General features: G+C 42.2%; 3 protein-coding genes across 4 annotated transcripts; 1 reads left to right on the top strand and 2 right to left on the bottom strand.

The window, feature by feature from the left end:
* The first annotated feature begins 199 nt into the window (after positions 1-199).
* On the top strand, positions 200-6,179 carry tardbpb (TAR DNA binding protein b). 2 transcript variants are annotated; one of them, XM_063214764.1, is made up of 6 exons: positions 200-306; positions 625-981; positions 1,454-1,617; positions 2,135-2,275; positions 2,480-2,650; positions 4,128-6,179. In XM_063214764.1, the coding sequence occupies exons 2-6, from the start codon at positions 735-737 to the stop codon at positions 4,629-4,631; spliced, it is 1,227 nt and encodes a 408-aa protein (XP_063070834.1). In that variant the 5' UTR covers positions 200-306; positions 625-734; the 3' UTR covers positions 4,632-6,179. The 2 variants fall into 2 exon arrangements, with proteins under 2 accessions (XP_063070834.1, XP_063070833.1); XM_063214763.1 differs by having other exon boundaries at positions 2,447-2,650.
* Positions 6,180-7,283: 1,104 nt separating this feature from the next.
* On the bottom strand, positions 7,284-9,677 carry cenps (centromere protein S). Its single transcript, XM_063214765.1, has 5 exons — positions 9,450-9,677; positions 9,204-9,327; positions 9,067-9,100; positions 8,878-8,944; positions 7,284-7,988 (listed from the first exon to the last, which is right to left on the bottom strand). Exons 1-5 carry the CDS (start codon positions 9,474-9,476, stop codon positions 7,851-7,853), a joined length of 390 nt encoding a protein of 129 aa, XP_063070835.1. The 5' UTR covers positions 9,477-9,677; the 3' UTR covers positions 7,284-7,850.
* A 3,287-nt stretch (positions 9,678-12,964) lies between these two features.
* On the bottom strand, positions 12,965-23,182 carry rbp7b (retinol binding protein 7b, cellular). Its single transcript, XM_063214762.1, has 4 exons — positions 22,967-23,182; positions 15,516-15,694; positions 13,624-13,725; positions 12,965-13,140 (listed from the first exon to the last, which is right to left on the bottom strand). Exons 1-4 carry the CDS (start codon positions 23,037-23,039, stop codon positions 13,087-13,089), a joined length of 408 nt encoding a protein of 135 aa, XP_063070832.1. The 5' UTR covers positions 23,040-23,182; the 3' UTR covers positions 12,965-13,086.
* Positions 23,183-24,873: the final 1,691 nt, after the last annotated feature.

Genomic DNA, 24,873 nt, shown 5'->3' with positions numbered 1-24,873 from the left:
TCTATTGTGTCAATTCTGTATGGATAATCACTATTCACCATAACTAAAACATATCATTTAGTGCTATTTTTCCACAATTATCATTGAGGTGAAGTCAACAGTGACATAAAGAATGGAAATGCATTAAATCGTATGCCCCCGCATATCAACAGTGGGCACTTCCAGACGATGACGTACTTCCTGCATGACTTAGATAATGCCATTTTGAGCCAAATTACAGCTTGTAGGGCGCACGGGATCTGATAATCTAGACGCTTTTTCAGACCGAACAAGATCTTCCAGCTGTACTAACCCACAAGAAATACCGTAAGCATGATTTGTGGTATATTTTACGATTGACGCAGTATTCGAATTCAGATTATAACTCGACATTTTAATGTTTAGCATTAGCTAGCTATCTCATTGATACTGTACCACATTGTTAGAACGAGGTCGTTGTCAGTGAATGAACGTGTTGCTAAGTTGCTAGCCAGTCAGCTAACAAAGGAATATCGTGTCGGCTTTTTTCAGACCGCTATTGATAAGCAAGACGTGCCTTGGTTGGTTCGGGGTGAATCTAGACCACAATTACGTTTTTGAAATCCTAAATACGTAACACCAATTTCGATTTGTTGTTGTTTGCAGTAACCTGCCTTTCTGTGCGGTTTTGGTGAACCACTCCTCGCTGTCCTGACTCCTCGCTGAAGCTTCCCAAGCAACCGATTCTGCGTCCGGGCTAAAACCCATTGTTTCTAATGAAAATGGCCGAGTGTTACATTCGTGTGGCGGAGGATGAAAATGAGGAGCCAATGGAGATCCCAGCGGAGGAGGACAACACCGTGCTGCTGTCCAGTGTTTCGGCACAATTTCCAGGGGCCTGCGGCCTACGCTTCCGGAGCCCTATTTCCCAGTGCATGCGAGGCGTCCGTCTGGTGGAAGGAATTCTTCATGCCCCCGAGAATGGATGGCAAAATCTCATCTATGTCGTCAACTACCCAAAAGGTACGCACGTGTACACATTTTAGCCGGTTTGTGGGTCAAGAGAAACCAGCATTGTCAAGAGAACCAAAGGTGATCGGCGGTAAACAGACACCGTCTTGGCCGCCATTGTGTTCATTCATTCCCAGGCATGAACGAATTGAGTTTATGTAAGACAAATGGGCTCGATGTTTTTACCTTTTCTATTGTTTTTTTATATTTAATTTTCAAATGTTGTGAGAGGAGGTATTGATTCAACGTGGTAATTTCAGCTTCCTTGACTTCGTCTATTGTTCGACCTCTTATGAACATGATCACCCAGATCATTTTACACAGGGATCCCAGTTTAGCTGCGCACGCAAGGCCATCTCAAGACCGTGTAACTGCTGGTCTTGTTTACTGTTTACCTACCTCCCCATGAAAACAACGGGGATTTTTTTTGTGTGTGAATGTTTTTGGTTTTCTTAATGGCTGGCTTGCTTCTTCTGTCCCTCAGACAACAAAAGGAAGATGGACGAGATGGACGCCGCCTTGGCCTCCAAGATGAAGAGGGGCGACCAGAAGACCTCTGATCTGATTGTGTTGGGGCTGCCGTGGAAGACCTCCGAGCAGGACCTGAAGGACTACTTTGCCACCTTTGGAGAGGTCATCATGGTCCAGGTAAGCTAGGGGTTCCCACTGGTGCTTGAATTCCTTGAAAATGCTTGAATTCAATTAAGAGTTTTCAAGGTTGTGGAAAAAGTGCTTGAAAATGCTTGAAATTTGTGTCAAGTCAAACTCGGTAAACCAAATAAATTGTTAAAGTACATCAAAAATCTGAGGGAGGGAGATGTCAGATGGGATTTGCCATTCGATATCTTAAAATTGATTAAAATGCAGGGAATTGCATTTTAAAAACACAACATTTTCTGGGGGAGGACCCCCACACCCCCTTCCCACGACCTATTAAAGGTGCTGGAAAACTGATAATTTGGTGCTTGAAAAGTGCTTGAATTTGTTCATGAAAAAGGTGGGGGAACCCTGTAAGCTGGTCAGCTAGCTCTGACCACCCATTGTCTTTTGGATGTAGGCCAGGGGTTGGGGGGCTGATTGAATTGATAGATCAAAGGAGAATGGATTGGTATGGATTAATGTTAATGCATTCTGGTTCCATTCCTCCCCCTCTATTATGTTACAGGTCAAGCGTGATGCAAAGACTGGCAACTCTAAGGGATTTGGATTCGTGAGGTTCACAGAATACGAAACCCAGAACAAAGTCATGTCCCAGCGCCACATGATCGACGGAAGATGGTGCGACTGCAAGCTGCCCAACTCCAAGGTACTATTTTGAAATCATCCTTTCCTTTGTGACTTTTCTAGCTTAAAAGCAGCTACACCACATCCTTTCCTCTTTTCCTTTAGTGTAGTGTAGCACAATCTCTTAAATGACCAGGCTACTCTTACTCTTTTGGGAAAAACATATTGGCCTACCCATCCCTTTCTTGGGTAGGCCTTTAGTCCATACTCGATGTATGACCAACAGGCAGGCCCCGATGAGCCCATGCGGTGCCGGAAGGTGTTTGTGGGACGCTGCACCGAGGACATCTCCGCCGACGACCTCCGCCAGTTCTTCATGCAGTACGGCGAGGTCACAGACGTTTTCATCCCCAAGCCTTTCCGCGCCTTCGCCTTCGTCACCTTCTCGGATGACCAGGTACGTTGTGGAGACTGCACACATTTATAGGGATGCACAGATACTGGTATCGGCACCCGATACTGCTCATTATACTCCAGGGTTCCCACCGGTCATGGAATTTCTGGAATATCATGGAATTTCATGAAAGTTTTTCCAGTCATGGAAAGTCATGGACTTTGACAATTTTGAATGCACAGTCATGGAATATCGTGGAATTTTCTTAACGACGGTTTTCGAAGCAAAAGCCTTTTTGTTTGGTGTATAACATTTGTTTCTTACTGATTATACTACAACGCTTCGCCACAGACGGTTTGGTTTCGCACTGTAATGTGCAACATTCAACATGCAATGAGCCCACTGAACTCTGAGGTGGCTCGGCGGCGTCTCGAAGGGTGAAGATAATATTCAGTTTTTACACTTTTTAAAACGTTTGAACGTCATTTTTTACGAAAGTGGTCATGGAAATTCTGTTTTTGGGGTCTGAAAAATCATGGAAGTTTATATCTGAATTAGAGTGGGAACCCTGTACTCGTACTTGTCAAGCACTTGTTAATACCAGGAACGATACTGCTATTACACAAAACGATGCAAAATCTTGTCACGACTTAGAAGCAGCATGGAAAAAAAGTGCCACCTCATACATTTACTAACATTTAAATCTACATGGAAATGGACAATAAAAATATCACAGGTGGAAAAAACAAGGCCTGCATTTATTTTCATTGTATTTTGGTGGTTATCGGTATCGGTACTCAGTATCGGCAAGTACACACATTAATGTACTCGTACTTGTATTGGTTTTCAAAAAAGTGGTATCGGTGCATCCCTACACATTTACGATTGTTATGCAGAATGTTCCACTTGTTTTTTTTCCCATTTCTGTACCTGATGGAGCCTCTGTGAATGCGTTACAATATACGACCCTCTCCACTTGTGCTTGTCTCCTCGTACCAGGAAGTAATATGTCATGATAACATCACTGGCCACAGTATTGTATTTTAATATCTTGCAAAAGCTCAATTGTAAAGCCTTTTCATGTGCAATTGGGATGGTGAATGAAAAACCAGTCCCTCAAAAGTTGTTGTGGCAAGGCTAACAGCTGGGAGACTTTATCGTTTTCTCCATGGAGGAGGGGCCAGGAGGTGGGGCGAGGCTACACGCACAAGTGGAGGAGGCAAGGGTGCATATTGTAAAGCGGCGTACACACACACAAAGCTAGCTTTTCGCTTGCTCAAAAGTTCTAGCGGCTTTAACTGCCAATGAACAGGCGAGAAGTACAGAACTCTGCATTCCAATTGGTTACTCGACTTGCTCAAATACAAAATATTTTCAACTCAGGATCCGCCCACATCGCATCGCTTGTACAGTGCTCGCCTGCGAGTCTCGCTGGAACACATCGACATTCCATTGACTTCATTTGCTGAGCGAGTAAATAGTAGCGACGTGTGTGTACGGCCCTTAACGCACTCTGTGTGTTGTGTTTTCTTCTGTGTAGGTGGCACAGGCACTGTGTGGCGAGGACCTGATCATCAAGGGAGTCAGTGTGCACATCTCCAACGCCGAGCCCAAGCACAACAACAGCAGGGCCATGATGGAGAGGGCGGGGCGCTTTGGCAACGGCTTCGGCCAGGGGTTCGGCGGCACTAGCCGCAGCATAGGCGGCAGCAGCTCCGGCAACCTCGGTAGCTTCGGCAACTTCAACCTGAACCCGGCCATGATGGCCGCGGCGCAGGCGGCCCTGCAGAGCAGCTGGGGCATGATGGGTATGCTGGCCAGCCAGCAGGGGCAGTCCACCACCTCAGGCACCAGCACGAGCGGGCAGACCAGCTCCACGCGCGGAGACACCCAGACGTACAGCTCGGGCGGCAACAGCAACTACAGCACGGGTTCGACCGGGTTGGGGTGGGGCACGGGGGCTAACTCCACCACGAGTGGCAGCGGGTTCACCTCCGGGTTTGGATCCAGTATGGAGTCCAAATCTTCCGGGTGGGGTATGTAAAGCGGGTCGGGTCGGGTGGGGTGGGAGGTTTGATGTGTTTGTAGTATGTGTGGTAAGTATTCAAGATTTTTTTTTTTCTCCCGCCATGTTGTATGAGTAAAAAAAAAAAAAAGAAATGAAAAAATAATTGAGGAGGGATATTGAATGTTTTGTACATTTGGACAAGTTTTTTGTCCAGGATTTTTTGTTAAGAGTGTTTGAAATGGATCATTGTTAACCAGGGGTGGGGGGTGAAGAAAACACACCAATGGTGTCCTGTTTATTTTATTTTTGTTTTCTCCTTGGTTGTCATTTCAACTGGATTCTAAGATGCATGTATTGTATAGCAAAAGGTTCTGAGCAACAACAAAAAAAGATGCATGATTAAGTTTAAACATCGAACCTTACGAGATTTCTAACAAGTATAGTCTTTTCATTATACTGTCTTGCATTGACCAGAATCTAGTTGAAACTGAGAAATGTATTGCCTTTTAAAAAAGAAAAAAAAAGTTACATTTGTTTGCAGTCAAGTTTCTACGAGAGAAAAAAGCCTTCATCAAAAAAAAATCTCTTCTGCAGTTCCCCTCTCTCCCACTCTCCTTGGAGGACGGTCCCGTTTGGCAGCAATGTATGGCTGAGGTCACTGCCTTTTGCCCTCCTCCCCATGTCTAAACGCTTTGCCACCACAGAACGGCTATCTCCCTTCGCATGCGCCGACAAGACGGTGGGTGTTCTTTTTATCCACTTTTTTTGTTTTTCCTTTTTTAAGAAAAAAAAAAATAAGAAACACAAAATTACAAAATGGCAAGATCTGCGCAAGTGACTGAGAACTCTTGAGTGCGATTGGGGATGATGGCTTGTTGGTGGCGAAGAGTGAAGATGCGAATGAGAGAATGGAGAGAGAGACGGAACGGGTGGAAGAGAGAGAGCGAAAGCGAAAAAGACTGGGTGTGCGATGCGATGAGAGCGCGCGCCACATTGACTGACTGCGATGGGTGGTGGCTATTTGGTGCGAGTGTGAGTGGACGCAAGGCTGCAGACGCTACAAGCTCCTCCTCCTTTACGATCTCCCTACCCCCCCCTTTACGATGGACATTTCGTTAACTTGTACATCTCCTCCCAGATCTATTCCTTTTCTTTTCCATCCCTCCCTCCTTCCTTCCTTTCTTCCTTTTTTAACCAGCCCTCCTGTTGCTTTATTTTCCTTCTTCCTTTTTTAGTATACGTGCATTTAAGTAGCACAGAGTTTAGTGGAATGTTGTGATTATATATATTTTGTCTTGCTTCTATAACCCATCCTGAATGCTGTATGGTTGTGTGTGCTTTTTCCTTGTACTTGACCTGTAAGTGTGAACTTGATGTGGATGGCAACCTCTGAGGACACTTGAGGGGAGAGACTTGAGTGATGATGTATGTAAGTGAGACTTGTATGTGGAGTGCTGTGGGTTGTGTCTTTTTGAATCCCTCTCTTAGATAATGTTACTCAGTGTTTTCTATGACATGTCATTGAAGGGAGTTCTCTAATAAAAACAAAATACACATTGCTTTAAAAAAGAAAAAAAGTGCTTACTTGCTCGTATGAAAACTTTGGTTAATATATTATTTTTTGTTGTCATTTTTTATTAAAAGAAGGAAAGCAAAGTCGTAAAACTAATTGCATTCGCTGATTTAGGGGCCTTGGACACCGCTGACGGAGGTGTCCGTCTGAACCCAGAGTGGGCCATTGAGTAATGTGAAGGCTGAAGATGGAAAGGTCTGCTCTGCGGTCCCCCAACCTCTGACTGGGGGGATGTTCAGCAGTATTTGTAGCCTGCACTGACTGAGGACCTGAAAGTGGGTAAATGGCCTTTGTAAGAGTCCCCTGGGGGGAGTTTCTCAAAAGAGAAGTTGTTAGCAACTTCGTTAGTTGCCAATGGGAAAAATGCATTGAAAACAACAAAGTAGCTAATGTAGTAAGCAACTTCCCTTTTGAGAAACTCACCCAGAACAGTATACAAAACACTAAAGTTAAAGATGATGATGCACAGGACAACTTTCAGAGCAACGTTGCTTGGCAACATGATAGCTGCAGCAACTTTCCGATGGGATATTATGAAGTTGTCTGCTGTTGGTTCTAGTTCTCTGGATCACTTGCACTGAAGTAATTAAAACTAAATCTTTTTTTTTGTATTGTTGCCTGGACACGGTGCTGAAGAAGTTGCCCTGTGAATCACCACCTTGAGACTAGCTCAAGCATTTAGTTGGAAGGAATTTTGGACTTCTCTTTCAAGTTAGAAGTCCAAGTTGCTTGCAGCTAAATAAATATACATGACGTAGATGAATGAGAATTTTCATATGCAGCAAGATCTGCTGAATTGGTCATAAGGATCATATATTGAAAACCAGTTTGGCAGTGGTAGCAGCTGAGCCTTACGTTATTTTTTTAAACTATGCCTTTTACATTGTGCTTTTACCAGTTGGTATGGTATTTTTTAAAATGTAAATGAAGTCACACAGGAATCACAATTCATAAAGGATAAATGAGTTATACATTTTCAAATGTTATGGCTGTATTTATTTTAATGTGGTTAAAAGTATAATTGGACCAACTGGCACTATAAAATCGTGCCCCGACATTACACTGCAGCTCTCACACATGTGTGGGTGCATGTTTCCCCCCCCCCTTCATCACAATAAAAATAACAAATACAAAAAAGGCATTTGTGTTTTGCTTCAGTAGTTAAATCCTGTAAGTCCGTTGCAAACCGTACTGATCAACAATCAATTGATGCAAGCAGTGGAGCTGACAGAGGACAAAGGGGTCCCATAATTGGGTTCTCATTACATAGCATGTATTGGGTGGGGGGCCTTTCAAATGTCATTGTCCTGGGCCCAGCAACAGCTGTCAGCGGCCCTGGATGCAAGTATCTGTGTGTATATTCCAATATGTGACCTTGCCTCCTCCACTTGTGCTTGTGGCCTCGTACCACGAAGTAATGTCATGATGACATCACTGACAACAGCATTATTTCAATATCTCACTAAAACTCAATTGTAAAGTGATTTTCTCATTCGCAAACTGGATGGTGAATGAAGAATAGTCCCCCAAAAATTGTTGTGGCTAGGCTGACAGCTGGGAAACTTCATTGTTCTCTCCATGGAGGAGGGGCCAGGAGGCGGGCGAGGCCACAAGCACAAGTGGAGGACGCAGGGTCGCATATGGGAATGCACCCAGACAGAGTATAGTCCTGGGTCCTGTGGTCAGTCCTCGTGCTGGTCAACAACATCATCCTCCTCGGTGTCCAGGTGCTTCCTCTTTGTCATGTTCTTCTTTCTCTTGTCTTTCCTCTCCTGCTGGGCACTGGCCAGTTCTTCAGACCTCTGCTGCATGTGGGTATACTAAAGGGAGGTCAGCAACACACAGGCTGGAAGTCAAACCTTTTAAAACAACTCTACTTTTGATGGGCTAATGCAAGCAACCCAAAGGGTGACACTTAACTAGCATGATCCTAGCAAGCAAAGATGGCTATATATCTCAGTTCACTTGCACAACTGGGGTGTTAAACTCAAGTCACAGAAATAGCCCTTTTTTAACATTGTATTCTTGTTGACATGAAACTAAGTATGATGACCTACGCAAGTGGCGATTCTATCCATTTGGGGGGCCTAGGGGAAATATAGACATGGGGGCCCTCGGGAATTACTTTTGCTGGTATTTACCATGGTCAGGGATGACTGCTGGGGGTGTCGTGCCGAAAAGCGAGTCCCTGCCAGAACACGAGTGCCCTCATTGAAACCAATGACATTTTTTGAGAGAAAATTATACTATTTTTTTGCAGAATAAATGACATGATTTATGAACTAAAAATATGCTTTGTTATGAAACATTACTCGTCCTCCACTTAATATGAGCTATTTGAATGAAACCGTAACATTTGTTATGGCAACTCTTCAATTCTTTTATGGAAATAAAAATGAAATTGTAACCAGCTCTTTGTAATACTTCCAGAAGGAATGTAGATGTTTTCTTGATAGACTTTCCATCTTAAATTGTATCGGATTTGTCTACAAAAATGGGTAAAACATATCTGAAAAATTGGTCATTGGTTTCAATGAGGGACTCGCTTTGCGGCACGACAGGGGCACTAGGCGATTGCCTATGGTAAAGTTGGCTCTGACTTACGCCTGACATGCAATCTACTGCACGACAGGTTGTTTAATGTGGTAATTCTTGGGCTACTGCACAGAGTGAAAATGTAGGCCTACAAAATATTAAGGATTTACTCACAAGGGCGGTGCTACGCCTGGAAAGAAGTTTGATGTCCTCGACGTTAACAGTGCTTCTTTTGGCATGTCTGAGTGAGGGAAAGGACAGACATATTAACCGCAAGAAGAAGAAAGGACAGGCATTTAGCTAACGACTAAATAATGTACAAAGGACAAAGAACTTGAAGTATGCTTAAAAGTGTGACATTACCTGGCAAACCACTCTGCGTCTTTGGCAAAAATGTCTGCAGGTAAGAAAAATGCGCATAGCAAGGATCAATGGACAATAGTAGCAAGCATTAGGTTCTAGTCTTAGCCTACAGTTTACAAAAAGTGCAAAGTACCTACCACACTGTCGAAATGCTGTTTCGGCTATTGCTGCTATGGTTTGTTTACTAAACTTCATACCACCGTCATCTGCAATTCGTTGACATATCTGCCCCGTGGTGAAATGGACAGCTGCTTTCAATCTCTGTGAGTGTGAAAGAAGAAATAAACAATTTTACGTTGCTGTACCTTAAGTATTAAGTATATGTACCTTATTTTTCCTGGAAACGTTTTAGAGGCGTTTTGTTGATAGTTGAGTGTCCGTACCTGATTCTCACCAAACGTGTCATCCATGTTGTCCAAATCGCAGAGATCACCAGTTTGACGCAGTAAATAACTTGTGGCAAAATCCACTTCTAGACGTCAGAGAACGTATTGTCAGACGGGGTTTCACTGGGCAGACGTTTAATGTATCGTAGTGTCTTCATTTCACTGCGTGTCTACATAAATGTCGCATTTTCAGTATCAAAAAGAGAATTAGCGGCACAATATTACTTCTTTCTTCTTCTTCTGTGAGGGTTTAATGGGCGAGTAGCGCTCAGTTCAGGCGCATGTCCGCCCTCTACTGTCCTAAAAGAGCCAGAGTCTACTTTCCCTAAATCTAAAGTATGAAAAAAAGTGTGCGTGTGTGTGTGTGTGTGTGTGTGTGTGTGTGTGTGTGTGTGTGTGTGTGTGTGTGTGTGTGTGCTTGTGTGTGCTTGTGTGTGTGTGTGTGTGTGTGCGTGTGTGTGTGTGTGTGTGTGTGTGTGTGCGTGCGTTGTGTCTCTGTGTGTGTGTGTGTGTACTAGTGTTTCAAATCCTGTCAAATAAACCTGTTTCTTTTAAAAAGGTGAAAAAAATACTCTGTCTAACACTAGTGACATAATTAACCAGACTGATGCCTTTACCCTGATTCCTAAGCTCTTGAAGAATTGGCTTCCTCTGAGAAATATATTTATCACAATGAAGTAATGCATGTTCCACTGACTCTTCTTTCCTGCAACATTCACAAAGACCTGATGGGTGTTTCCCTATGATGTGAAGTGACTTATTTAATTGAGTGTGCCCTATCCTGATTCTAGTGATAACTCTTTCCTCCTTTGTACTTCTTATCGCTACTCTTCCCTTTAAACCCACAGTTTTCTGAAAAACAAATAGATGCCTCCCCTTCACAGTCCTTTCCCAGTCATCCTGCCATTCCTTGATAAAATAATCTTTTATCAGTGATTTGCTTTCCGCTCTACTGAGAGTTACTTCCATATCTGGAACGTCTGCCACCACCGCCTGCTTAGCCAGTTGGTCAGCTTCCTCATTTCCCTCAACACCCCTGTGAGCAGGAACCCACATAAAAGAGGCTTGCATATTTTGTTGAGACCTATAAAGGCTCTCATAGACTTCAATAATTATATCTTGTCTACTAGTAGACCTGAAAGATTGGATTGCTTGTAGGGCAGAGCATGAATCAGAGCATATAATTACTTCTTTAATGTTGGCACTCTCCAGCCACTGAAGAGCATCTAAAATTGCCAACAACTCTACTGTAAATACGGATAAATTATCTGGAGTCCTCTTTTTGACAGCGATATGCAGAGACGGGATGACAAACGCGAATCCAGTGCACCCCAATTCGGGGTCCTTTGAACCATCTGTAAACACTGGTACAAAGCCGCCATACATGAATCTTAGCTTATCCTCCACAATCTGCGTTACATCAGTGGGTGGCTTGCGTGACCTCATCTTATCCAGGATACTGAAGTCCACATTAACTGGAGGAAACAGAAATGGGGGAGTTACAGGCAACGCCACAATGGGGGAAAACCGCATCTGAGCGAAAAGCATCACATCTGCAAGCCTATTACCTTTCCAACCAAAGCACTCCCGTTTACCCCGCTCACTCTCCCAACACATCTGCAAAGTATGAACTGCAGGATTAAGATTCTCTAAGTGCCCTTTGAGATTAACCCAATAGTGCATGATCAATTGTTTCCTTCGCAGGGCTAGTGGCATCTCTCCCACTTCTACCTGAAGGGCTGCTACAGGGGAAGTCCTAAATGCACCGCAGCACAGCCTTAGCGCCTGCGCCTGAATCACCTCCAACTTTTTAAGAGACGTCACTGCCGCAGAGTCAGAGAGATTCTAGAATGAGAGGGGACATATGGCGGCCATCTTGGTGACGCCTCCGGGGTGCTATTTCGCGATTAAGTAGACCAGATCTGAGAGTCAATGGGAAAAATGAATGGGGAAACTGAGTATAGGACGGAGGGGAACCCAGCGGTTGTGAAAACCATATGGTTGAAACGACCGTGAAAAACTGATCAATCTAGACTACTTGATTGTGTCATACGAGTCAAAATAAAGCTTTTTGAGCCACTTTTCTCACGGTTTTTTTGACAGAGCGCAGGCGCAGTAGTTCCATAACGGCACGAGAGCAACGGCTTTTCACAACTGAGCATGTGCACAATTTCGCGTGCGCCGATGCAGCCAGATGATTGGATCACTGGCAACGCAGCTCAGCAGGCACATTGGCTCTTGTTACCAGAAAGGCGGGAGATGTGCGGGTAGACGCCATATTTGCGTTACGAATCTTCACCGTTAATTTCTATGGACCCGTCCTATCTCCCCTTACTAGAATATATCTCTGGCAGAGTCATATACCACACACCCATAATCCAGCACGGATCTAATCAAGGCTATATAAATCTTCTTCAAGGCTGATTTACTAGCCCCCCAATCCATCCCCCGAAGACAACGCATCACATTTAAGACACCCTTACATTTTTTGACCACATATGAGATATGAGAGTTCCATGTCAATTTAGAGTCCATCCACACACCTAAGAATTTAAAGTCCTTGACTTGTTCAATTTCCTGTTCATACATTTTCAGTGTCACTTTCATGTTCCTCTTCCTTGTAAACAACAACATCTTAGTTTTCTCTATAGAGAATTTAAAGCCCCAAGCGTATGACCATTTCTCCACAGAATTGATTGCCCCCTGCACTTTTAACACTATATGGCCAATATTTTTCCCTCGCTTCCATACTGCAGCGGCACAATATTAACTCGTTTCTGTCAGCTTTCAAGCTGTTTGGCGCGCTCTCGCACATTGAGTATACTGACACCTGTTGGTCAGGAGTGGAGTAACCATTGCGAACTGGTGCTTTGCATTTCTTCAGGGCATATAATAATATGAGGGTCCCAGTCAATACTACCTTTTGTGAATAGTTTTTGAGTGCTTTTCCTTTTTGGTTTGAAGTTTCAAGAAATAAAAGTTCCATAGTATCACGAATTTTGAATGAGAAGAAACTCTATTTTCATTAGTTTGATATTTATTTGCCCTACCCCCAAAATCGACAAACATAACACAAACTCTTAAAACAGTGGGGTCTCATCAGTTACAGACTCCAGTCTCCTGCAGAAGAGATAGGTTACAGAAGTCCTTTGTCTCCAGGGCCATAGATTTTTAACAACCACAAGATCTGTCATCTAAGAATGATGAGTCTCACAAATCCCACAACAATTTTCAAACTGTTCAAAGGAACTGTGTGTGCAGTGTCATTTGGGTAGTTGGTGTGCTATGATTTAGAATATACATATATATATATGTGTGTGATTGCTATAGTCACTACTAACAATGAGTGATTTAAAATGTAAACTTATGAGCTGCAGGCTACGGCAGGCCAACATTTAGCCATAACACCAATACAAATAAAAGTGGCACAGTCATACAAAAACAAGGTCTGAAACATGCCTTAGCTTTATTTTCAGGAGGGAAATCACACCAGTGAGTCATATGCAAAGCAGTCTAACATGCATTTTGTTGGATGTACATTGTGATTTATTCATTTCATTGCATAAAGCCTAATTGTAAGAAGAAAAATAAAACGCATACACACACATCCACTGATACATTACAGCTGACAACTTTAGGCACTCTTTTTGAAGACCTGTTTGCAAACCTGGCCTTCACAATGAAGTTCCTGTGGAAAGATGGGAAGATAAAAGAGAAATGTTATATCAGACACCTGTCTTGATGCCTATTATATAGTAATTTTCTACACAGGCATAGGCTATGGTTAGTTAAAGGTACACTGTGCAGGAAATGGTCAAAAAAGGTACTGCAACTATGCTGCTCATTGAAACTGGGCTGCCTATAGAATTTGATCTTTACATTGAAGTTACTAAGTAATAAACAACTATTTTCTTGTAAGATCCAAGTACAATCATTTTTGCAGCTAAATTGGGCTATTTTTGGAAATTCAAAATGGCAGACCATGGAAAAGATCCCCCTTTTCATGTAAGAAAAGTGCATTTTTTTCAGTCATAATGAAAACTTAGAAATTTACGGTGGTGGTCAGTATTCATGAAAAAGGTAACATTAGTGAATGGGCAGCATGAATTCTGGAAATAAATAGCTAAACATCTCACACAGTGTCCCTTTAAATGTAGGCCTCCATACATACCAGATGCAGCAGATCTCCTTCTATCCAGTGGGTCCATCCTCTGTTCTTCTTCTCGCCCTTCTGGACACAAACCAGTTTGTCATTGTCCCAGTTGACAACCGTCTGTTGACAGAGGAAATGATGGATAATATACTGTAGGCCTATCTCTCTCTCTCTCTCTCTCTCTCTCTCTCTCTCTCTCTCTCTCTCTCTCTCTCTCTCTCTCACTCACTCACTCACTCACTCACTCACTCACTCACTCACTCACTCACTCACTCACTCACTCACTCACTCACTCACTCACTCACTCACTCACACACACACACACACACACACACACACACACACACACCAGGGCTTGAGATTGGCATCTGACAACCGACCAAAGCTGGGTAAAACTTGGCTGCAACAACGTAGTAGCAATTTTAGTCTAGCCACTTTGGTAAGTAACTTAGTCTTGGGTATAACATGTATATCCTTTTTTGGTTGGTGATTATTTTGGTTCAAGAAAGATCATCACAATTCTATTTGTCTGATATACTTATACTAATATAATTTAACAGGGAGCGTGTCTATGTTCCCACAGCCCATTGGCCCCACATCACTAAGATTTTTAACATTATTTTTAGGCCTATTGGTTCTCTTAGTTTACTTGGAAATGTGGGGATATGGAGTTGTAGAGCATAGGGCTTATATTTGAATAATTTATTAAAACTGTGGGAAAACGGAGCAGCAGGAATAAGCTGGGACCATTTGGGCTGTGGGACCAATGGGCCGTGGGATCAATGGGCTGTGGGAACATAGGGCTGACCCCATTTAACACACTATGGCTGGATCTCAAATGGCGCACTTGTGCACTTCGGGCACTATGTTTCAGTGCGTAACTGAAACATGAACACCAAAGTGCACAAGTGCACCATTTGAGATTCAGCCTATGTTCATAGCAGCGATCGTCTTGTTTCATCACTTAAAGCAGGGGTCCCCAAACTTTTTTTTCTGGGGGCCACATTATCGTTCCTGACTGTGATCAGGGGCCGGGATCAATCGTGGGCTGTATACTAGGCCACTGCCTGTTATAGCCATAATTTCTTGCACATCATCACAAGTGATTTGCAAAAGAAGTGAGTAAGCTTACTTCACATGTTTTTTTATTTAACATACAACAGGTATTCCTTTTACATTCTAATAACCATGTAGAAATAGCAAGGAAAGGTTAGAAAAATATGGCGATTAACAGTTTATGAGTGATACAATAGAAATGGTAGGCCTGTTTATATTACTCTGAGATGGGAAACTATCAAGACAAGAAACCTCTCGTGATTCAAACTAGGTTAGTGAAAATTAAACTGTAGGAAGGCCTGTTGAGAAACAAAATAAAATACTTAAAAATATATATTTTATCTTTTTTTTCTGTGAGGATTGCTTCTTTGGGCCTGTTCAAATGGTGAGGTGCAGAGAGGTGGAGGGCCATCAAAGGGGCATGGCGGGCCGTATCCGGCCCCCGGGCCTTAGTTTGGAGACCCCTGACTTAAAGGAACAGTCCACCCTTTTTTTATTTTCACATATTTGCAGTATTTCCAAGCATTATTCATGAATGTGCGTATCATTTTCTTCTCAGTTTTTTCAGTGCTTAGATTTATTGGATCAGAATTATTAGCATAGCTTAGCATAGTCACTGGAAGTGAATGGAGGCATTAGCATCAAGCCACAAATGATCACAGGAGGACAGGATAAAATAGCTGTTTTGCACTCTGTTGAATTTTACAATTATACATTCATTTTTAAGTACTTTATAAGTACATTTAATGATGTTTTGTTTGCCCCCATAGACTTGCATTGCTACGCTTAATTTGGCTATTGCAATGCCATGGCCTACTGTTAAACTAAGCAATGGAAACACATGAATGACGCACCTGGCATTTCCTGTTGTCCATGCCTTTAGTCACCTCCTCAAACTCTTCGCCGATCTTGAATGAGACCGTAAGATTTTTGAAGCTCGTGAGCGTTTTGAATGTGAAAGAGTTGCCATCTTGTTCAATAACTTTCTGGGGCTTCAGTCGACTTGCTATCTTCCGTGTGGCAAAGTCGATATCTGCAGGAAGAAGAAAAAAAATATAGAATGTGTTTGATGTGTAGTATTCCCTATATACCACAGATACAGTACGTAGGTGTGAGTCTTATTGGGTGTGAGATAAGATATAGCAGTGGTGTAGTCTACGTAGAATGCGGGTATACGGAGTATACCCACTTCTAAATTTTAGCGGTTTCAGTATACCCACTTAAAATTGATTGATCCATTGTTTTGAATAACACAAATATATACAGTATACCCGCTTCAAAAAAGGCTCAAATATACAGTATACCCACCATAAAAAGTAGACTACACCACTGAGATATAGGCTACTGTGTGTTCTTAGAAGTGCATTATCATAATAGTACACAACACAAGATAACACAAGCATTGTCAGTTGAAATTGTCAGTTGATTCATAGTGTATTAACCTTATTCCCCACCAGGATTTACAGTATGTTTTACTTTAGTCATTTGCAGTAATTGGGCTTTTGTCACATCCTGCATTTGCACCCATATAGGGAGGGACACAGGGTTGAATCTAGGGGTCGACCGATACAGGTTTTTTTAATGGCCGATGCGATACCGTTTTTTTTTCATCACTCTTGGCCGATACCCGATTTCCGATACCCGATATCTGGGGCCGATTTAAAAAAAAGGTTAAAAAAAAGGACAAATATTCCAGGTCTCAAGTTAAAAATAAATATTCCTTTAACATTATCAAATTGAGGTAGAACTTGTAACATTTAAACACCCACTCTAACAATCAAGTAATGTCTAACAATCAAGTAATAAAAATGTTTTTAAAAGTGCTTTTAAAAAAAAACCCGAATGACATAAAATAATAAATATTGCGTATCGACCAAAACCACACGCGTATCGGCCGATACCGATACACTTAAAATATGCAAATATCGGCTTGATACCGATATATATATCAGTCTATCCTTAGTCCAATCCCCCCATATGGAAAGGATATCGTAAAATTATACACAAGTTTTGTACAAGATTTTTTTATATGACAGTGAAAACTGATGTACATTTTTTGGTAAATTTGCTCCTGAAAGTGGCCCATTTTCTCATATTTAATTCTTAGGTGAAACTAGTATGGATAAAGTACAAATTGTGAAAGTGAAAGCAACTAGGAAACTCCAACTCCCATTGTCATTGTGACACAGCACTCCACGGCACACAAGTGAACACTGCACTCAACGGATTGCATTTTATGCCTCACCCGTGCAAGGGAGCAGTGCGGCGGGACGGCAGGCACCATAGTCATGGAGGAGGATGAGGTAGAGCATTGGTTAATTACTACCCCCACCAACCTGACGGGTCGGGAGTCGAACCGGCAACCTTCGGGCTACTAGTCTGATGCCCCAACCGCTTACCCATGACATGCAGGCCTACATGGCATTGTGTGATACAGTTACTTTCTTTGTACGCTTCATATAATGTTCTGCTCATATAATAATTCTGTGAAGGAAAGCACCAAAAAGGGCCAATTTCAGGAGTAAATCGTACATGGAATATTTGAAGAGCTCTTTTCCAAATTGAGATATATCCATTTTATAGAATGTTGGGAAATTGAATTATTGGGTATTCCATTGAATTCGCCTTTGGCTAAGCCCCGCCCTCTTTAGTTACAGTTGCTAGGTCGGACCAGAGCCGTAGAGAAAGAGTTGTCCTGAAGCCGTTGACGGCCGCGGACGAGCATGGCTGCTCTACATCCGGGGTTTCGCCGTCACTTCATTTTGCTCAAAGGGTCCTGTGCAGCAACGGGGACGCCATTGAGTGTCGTTGGCGTGTCGACCACTTCCCAGGTAAGTTGATATAATAGGGAGATTAATCAAAGTTGTCTGTCTGTGTCAGCGTAAGCTATCACAAGTACAGTCTCTGAGGATGTAATTTTTCCAGTTTGGGTAATATAAAATCACAATGGTAATGTGAAAACCCGTTAATTGTGTGGTAGCGTTTTCAGCACGGGCGCTTGGTTCAACTTTGGATTTTGACGTGTTCGCAAAACATCAATGCTACCTTTCAATCTATATTTTAAACGATGACATGTCACATATGTCGCATATTTTATAAGATACCGTCCTGTTGTCTTCTGTCAATATCCATACAGTCGTTATGTTTGATTTCAGAGCTATTTGCTTACGGTCATTTATAGCTAATGTTTCTAAGCTAGCTGAAGGCTAATGTCAACAAAGTTATACTAGTTGATGCACGGAGATCTTTTGTGCTAACTAATTAGATCCAGTAATGGACTACGAGGCATTCAAATGCTGATGTTCATGGCTTCAGGTATTACTTAAGTAGAATTTGGGATTTTTGTGCCATTGAGTGTCTATGTGTCGTGTGTCGACACAGGCTATCACAAGTACAGTCTCCGAGGATGTTTGTTGTTTTTGGGTAGTATACAATGGTGATGTTACCTGCTCATTTGTTATGCTGACATTAAGCTTACATTACTCGTGTATCTTTACGATAGCTAGATTCACAATGAACTGCGAGGCATTGAAATGCTGATGTTCATTTTGTCATTTTTTCTGTTCGAATCTAGATTCTATAGCTATTTTAAAGCAGATGGTGTGCTGAAGCTGTGAGCTCGTGATGATCAGGGTAAAGTGCTGTTTATACATACCTGGGTATTTTGATAAACGAACATTTTCTTCTCTACGCTTAGCAAAATATTTTTGTTCACATCACAGGCAAATACGCATAAATATGCAGTTGAGAGCTGTCATAAATACGTTAAGCCTGTGCGCCGTAAGTGGAAGTCTGCGTTTATATACAAACGCTAACGGAGATTTTAAAGAGTTTTTTTTGGAACTTCATTTATAGAAGGAAAACCTTCGTTTGTGAACGAAAGGCACAACCGAAGGGGAAGGTCTTAATATATTTAAATACCCGGGTATGTATGAACAGCAACCTGATTAGAGTGTGGTTCATATTATTTTCGGTCAGATATTAGTGTGTGACATTACCAAAGAACTGCAAGAATTATTTTTTGTGTACTTGTGTATTAACTACAATCAGTAAAATCATAACCTGGTAGCCTATTCGTCAACGTTTCAACATTGCAGTGTTAATATTTCAGTCGTTGAACAGTTTATGATTAATGCTTGCCTTTCTGTTTTAAAGCTTTCTGTTGGTCTCCCACCCACCACAAACTGAAAACCTGCTGGAGCAATCCTGGCGTATTTCCCAATAAGCTGTAGACTTGTGATTCAAGCTGGAAGACACAAACCACTCATATGACCAAAAGGTAAGGTTACTAGGGTTTTTTTATCAAAGGGGAAAACGCAGCACAGTGCCCTCATGCCAGACATAATTTCTCCACAACATTCTAATTATTGCAAACACATCAACTGTAAAGTGTTTTGGAGACAAGAGAATATATGTAGTTAATTGAAATTCACAATCCAGCAATACAATGATAGATTCGACAAATTGTACTAAACTCAAAATGTAGGGATGTGGTGGGTGCAGTAGTATACTCATTTTTGCACTACCATAATTTCATAATTTCACTGATATTAACAATATTTTTGAATTGTAAGTTCAACTGTCTGTCAAACATTTATTCAAGTTTTACAACTTCATAGAACTTAATAATAATAATAATAATAATAATAATTGTATTTGTATAACACTGTTTCATACAAGGCATGTAACTCAAAGTGCTTAACAAAATGGGAAAAAAAACTTCATTGTTAGAGATGGATTTAAAAGGAGAGGTATAGAGGAGAGGCAGAAAGTAATGTCATCGTTAACTTTAGTTAACAATTTTAAGTAATGTCATTGTTAACTTGGTTAACAATATGATCTACCATAAAAGACACATTTTGATTCAGTTTGGTTATATGTTGGTGGAGACCGCTACAGCAGGCTGGTGCAGGAGGTGGTGTTGGTGGAGACCGCTACAGCAGACTGGTGCAGGAGGTGGTGTTGGTGGAGACCGCTACAGCAGACTGGTGCAGGAGGTGCAGACTGGTGGTATTGGTGGAGACCGCTACAGCAGGCAGGTGCAGGAGGTGCAGGAGGTGCAGGAGGTGGTGTTGGTGGAGACCGCTACAGCAGGCTGGTACAGGAGGTGCAGGAGGTGGTGTTGGCCGCTACAGCAGGCTGGTGCAGGAGGTGCAGACCGGTGGTGTTGGTGGAGACCGCTACAGCTGGCTGGTGCAGGAGGTGAAGGAGGTGGTGTTGGTGGAGAACGCTACAGCTGGCTGGTGCAGCCTGGTGGTGTTGGTGGAGACGGCTTACAGCTGGCTGGTGCAGGAGGTGAAGGAGGTGGTGTTGGCCGCTACAGCAGACTGGTGCAGACGGGTGGTGTTGGTGTTGGTGGAGACCACTACAGCAGGCTGGTGCGGTGATGTTGACGTTTCCCTCCAAAAGAGTAAACTGCAATGATATTACAGTATTACGGTATTGACACTTCAATATTTTTACATGACAATGAAGGCCATAAAATGGCCTACAAAAAACAAACCGAACTCGTTTTTTTGGGGGGGTATAATCTGATATAATTACCGTAAAAGGACGCTCTCGCTCAATGAAATGTGCAGACCGGTGGTGTTGGTGGAGACCGCTACAGCAGGCTGGTGCAGCCTGGTGGTGTTGGTGTTGGTGGAGACCGCTACAGCAGGCTGGTGCAGGAGGTGAAGGAGGTGGTGTTGGTGGAGGCCGCTACAGCAGGCTGGTGCAGGAGGTGAAGGAGGTGGTGTTGGTGGAGGCCGCTACAGCAGGCTGGTGCAGGAGGTGAAGGAGGTGGTGTTGGTGGAGACCGCTACAGCAGGCAGGTGCAGGAGGTGCAGACTGGTGGTATTGGTGGAGACCACTACAGCAGACTGGTACAGGAGGTGCAGGAGGTGGTGTTGGTGGTTTTGCCCACAGAATCTCTGCTCACCCTTTTTCCCCCCTTACCATTCTTTGTTAACCCCAGAGATGGTTATGTGTGAATATCCCAGCAAATCAGTCTTTTCTGAAATATTCAAATCAATCCCTTTCAGCACCAACACCCATGCCAATGTATTTAAATAAATCTCTCTCTCTTTTTTTTTTTCTCCTGTCTGCTCCACTCTGGTCATAGGTTGATGCTTTCAATGCATTGGAAGTTCCAGCATGTTTCCAGTTCCAGTGAATTCCAATTCTTCATGCATTATTGATTTCACGAACACACACACACACACACACACACACACACACACACACACACACACACACACACACACACACACACACACGTCTTGTCATGTACACAGACATGCCGTTTTATTCATAGTTATTTTGTTTGGGTTGTTTATGTTTCTATACCAATATAACTATTATTATTTGGAGTAATTTTTCTTTCAAATAAAAGATTGAACCATTCAAGCACAGGTTGTACAGCTGTGGGTTATTTACTTCATGTTCATTGCATCATGTTCATGTTCATTTGCATCCTGCATTGAGTGGTTTGGCAGGTCTGATGATGACTAGCATCATAAAGGCCGAAATTAACAGTAATGTTATATTACTGTAGGCCTACAACTGGGACATGCTGTGTTTATATATATATATATGCGTGTGTGTGTTTATTTTTTTATGTATTGGAAGTATTTTATCCATTAAAATATCCTACTGTAAATCTGCTGAATCCAAAACAAATAGACATTATCAAGGGCTACGGACAATTAGCATCTCAATGGTAAGTAATGGAGCTTCCTAGCTAAGATGACGTTTCCCTCCAAAAGTGTAACTGCAATGATATTACAGTATTACGGTATTGACACTACAATATTTTTACATGACAATGAAGGCCATAAAATGGCCTACAAAAAACAAACCGAACTCGTTTTTTTTGGGGGGGTATAATCTGATATAATTACCGTAAAAGGACGCTCTCGCTCAATGAAATATATTGACAGCTCCCGGTGTATAGGACCCTTCTGCGGTGGGCGTAGACTACGCAAACCACGTGACCACTCGTCGGCAAAGATCAAAGGATGATCCAACTCTTTCTCTACGGCTCTGGGTCGGACAGATAAACTTTCAATGCTGAGATATCAACGTGATTTATGCAGTGACTGCAAATCGCAGCAGTTATTCACTCATAATAAATAAAAAACGCATTCATAGTATTGTGAATATAAGTATTTATTTTCTGAACGGTCATGCGATGCATCACAGCTTTTATGGGCTCTTCTATGGGTATCGATAGGCATTGTAACCAGCACCATGGTAAGCTGAGCTCGCATATCTTTTGAGCCCTGACTCAAACTTGCTAGACGAAAACGAAATCACACAACTTAATGGCTGTAGTCATCTTCAAAGCTACCACAGCAATGTGTAACATTAACGTTTGGCGTTTATATCTTCAGTAGCTTAACAAAGTCACGTCCATCAGCTGCTAGTCAAAACACTCCTGCCGTGACCGATAGTTAACTTTGCTAGCGGTGTTTCTTCATTAATTAGGTCAGAAATCCAAAATCCTACTCTGAAACAGGTTCGTGGTTTGCTTACAACCTTACTGAGAGGGACACGAATGAGATGGTGGCATGATCGGAGCACACAAAGTATGTTTTTGATCCGTGTGCTTTCTAGTCGAGTGTGAGGCTGCCGAGACCCTTCAAGGCAGACTATCCAGCTGCTAGTAATATTAGTCCGGTTTTAGGTAAAGAGGAAAGTGATTACCACCTGTTACATCGCGGGGAAACTTGCACATTTGTCACAAATACCCCAGGCACATTTCCAATCATATTTTAATAATAATACGACCGTATTTCGCTAACTACTTGAAAACATGCGATTTCAGCATTGAGTTCAATGGAGCGCTGTCAAAACTGTCCGAGGTTTGTCCGAGGTCGTCCTTTTGCTGCGCTGTGATTGGTCAAAAAGCACTTTAGGGCGGGCCTTAGCCAAAGGTGAATTATTGCAAAATGCATTTTAAAGAGGTTGAAAAAGTATGTTCTCAAAACATTTGAATGGCAAGAATTCACATATAGATGATAGGACTTCTTAACAGTTAATTCCAATATTAAAATGCAAAAAGTAAAAAATGGTGGATATAGCGTTTTGGAACTGATATACATAAGATATACATAATTCTTTTAAGTTCTTAACCATTTTTCCCGCATGGGCACAGGGTCATTTCCCCCCCCCTAACTCTTTCTCCCTCTGCTTTCCTGTCACATCGTCACCAGAGGGAATACAGAAAGAACAGTCTCTTTCGTCATTATACTATCACAGTTAAAGGCACCAAAATCCCTACATATATTTTTAAAAAGGTACATTAATAAAAACACCAACTCACCCAAGGCAAGCATGTAAGGTTCAAAGTTTTCGTTGCTAACAAAGTCCCAGGTCCCAGAGTAATCGGCAGGCATGATTAATCAATCAGAGGTGTAGATCTACTGTCGGAGAGTCTGCTACTGTAGCGTGCTCTTGAGAAACACTGAGGCTGCAGATGGATGACCTCAGTTGCAACAGTCTGGATGTGTCAAGTGAACCACAAGAGTCAAGTCCTGGCCTAAATATGACATGCACTCGGGTTGACCAATATGGGGCAGAGGTGGGTGATCACAATAGGATAATGACTGTATTTGTGCGTGTGTGTGTGTGTGTGTGTGTGTGAGAGAGAGAGAGAGAGAGAGAGAGAGAGAGAGAGAGAGCAAGAGGGAGGGAAAGAGGGGAGGTTTGTAACTTTTTGCCCAGTGGACGTCGTGGGGAAATGGTTGTTTCCTCCAGGGGGTTTGAGTGGGGTTGGCACGTAATGCATGTGTGTTAAAGGGATCCCAGAACCTTTGAGCAGGCATTGTAAAATTAACTTTAGACACTACTACGGTATTTTATTTATGAATTAAGGGATATAGCCAGGAAATACCTTCTGCATTTTCCAGATGAGACACGGAGGAAGGTTTAAAGACCTTAACGCACACACACACACACACACACATACACACACACATACACACACACACACACACACACACGTACGCACACGCACACACACACACACACACACACACACACACACACACACACACACACACACACGCACATATTCATTAAACTTAACATTTAAAAAATATATGAATGTCAGGGGGTGTTGTCTTTAAAAACTAAGTTAAAAAGTTGAGGGAAAACATGTTGATATAAAAAGCAGATAATGTCAAACTTAAAGGTGTAGGCCTGTAGTGAGTATTGCAGCTCTGCCGCTCATTGAAACTGCTGCCTATTGCCAAATTTGAACTTTTCATGAATATTTTCTAAGTAATAAATTAATATTTACTAGTAGGACCAAAGTAGAGTAAGTTTTAGAGTAAATGCGAAATGGCACACATGGAGAAGATCCACTTTTTCATGTATGAAAAGTGCAATTTTCCCAGTCATGAATACATAGAATTTGATAGTGGTGGTAAGTATTCATGAAAACATTTGTGAATGGTCATTGTTGATGTCCAAATCTTAAAGGGACACTGTGTGAGATTTTTAGTTGTTTATTTCCAGAATTCATGCTGCCCATTCACTAATTTGACCTTTTTCATGAATACTTACCACCACCATAAAATTCTAAGTATTCATTATGACTAGAAAAATTGCACTTTTCATATATGAAAAGGGGGATATTCTCCATGGTCTGCCATTTTGAATTTCCAAAAATAGCCATTTTTAGCTGCAAAAATGACTGTACTTGGAGCATACTAGGACATATTTGTTTATTACTTAGTACACTTTCATGTAAAGATCAAATTTGGCAATAGGCAGCCCAGTTTCAATGACCAGCATAGTTGCAGTACCTTTTTTGACCATTTCCTGCACAGTGTCCCTTTAAATACCCTAATGCTGTAGATAAATAATGTCTTGCTTCAGGTATTGTTTATCACAATCATATTGTGTCAGTGAATGAATTAATGCCTTTGTAATAAAGAGGGAAGTGTAGTGACACCATGATTAAAAGGATATCATATAATACTGTGTGCCAGGGCTGGCCTGGGATGATACAATCGACCGGGCATTTTGGCACCTCACACACGTACAACCCGATTTTGAACAATATCCTGACTCGGCCCACTGGCTAAATTGAAGACGGACCACTGGCCCGCCCCTTTAATCTGTGGGCCAGGCCCAAATAAATAAACACAACAGTGTCGGCCCCTGGGGACTGTCGGCCCACCGGGAAAATGCCCTGTATGCCAGATTACCAGTCCAGCCCTGCTG

Source organism: Engraulis encrasicolus, chromosome 14, assembly GCF_034702125.1.
Source record: "Engraulis encrasicolus isolate BLACKSEA-1 chromosome 14, IST_EnEncr_1.0, whole genome shotgun sequence".
In the NCBI taxonomy this organism is placed as follows: Eukaryota; Metazoa; Chordata; class Actinopteri; order Clupeiformes; family Engraulidae; genus Engraulis; species Engraulis encrasicolus.
Note: the sequence above shows the minus strand (reverse complement) of the source record. Positions and strands in the feature narration are given on the sequence as shown.

Excerpts from the sequence above, each read along its gene's own strand:
- rbp7b (XM_063214762.1), bottom strand. The coding sequence starts at position 23,039 with ATGCCTGCCGATTACTCTGGGACCTGGGACTTTGTTAGCAACGAAAAC. Across the intron at positions 15,695-22,966 it reads ACCTTACATGCTTGCCTTGG|ATATCGACTTTGCCACACGG; the intron begins GTGAGTTGGTGT and ends TTCTTCCTGCAG. Across the intron at positions 13,141-13,623 it reads AAGGAGATCTGCTGCATCTG|GAACTTCATTGTGAAGGCCA; the intron begins GTATGTATGGAG and ends ATCTTTCCACAG.
- tardbpb (XM_063214763.1), top strand. The coding sequence starts at position 735 with ATGAAAATGGCCGAGTGTTACATTCGTGTGGCGGAGGATGAAAATGAG. Across the intron at positions 1,618-2,134 it reads GAGAGGTCATCATGGTCCAG|GTCAAGCGTGATGCAAAGAC; the intron begins GTAAGCTAGGGG and ends ATTATGTTACAG. Across the intron at positions 2,276-2,446 it reads GCAAGCTGCCCAACTCCAAG|GCCTTTAGTCCATACTCGAT; the intron begins GTACTATTTTGA and ends TTTCTTGGGTAG.
- cenps (XM_063214765.1), bottom strand. The coding sequence starts at position 9,476 with ATGGATGACACGTTTGGTGAGAATCAG. Across the intron at positions 9,328-9,449 it reads ACACGTTTGGTGAGAATCAG|AGATTGAAAGCAGCTGTCCA; the intron begins GTACGGACACTC and ends TCACACTCACAG. Across the intron at positions 8,945-9,066 it reads GACGCAGAGTGGTTTGCCAG|ACATGCCAAAAGAAGCACTG; the intron begins GTAATGTCACAC and ends TCCCTCACTCAG.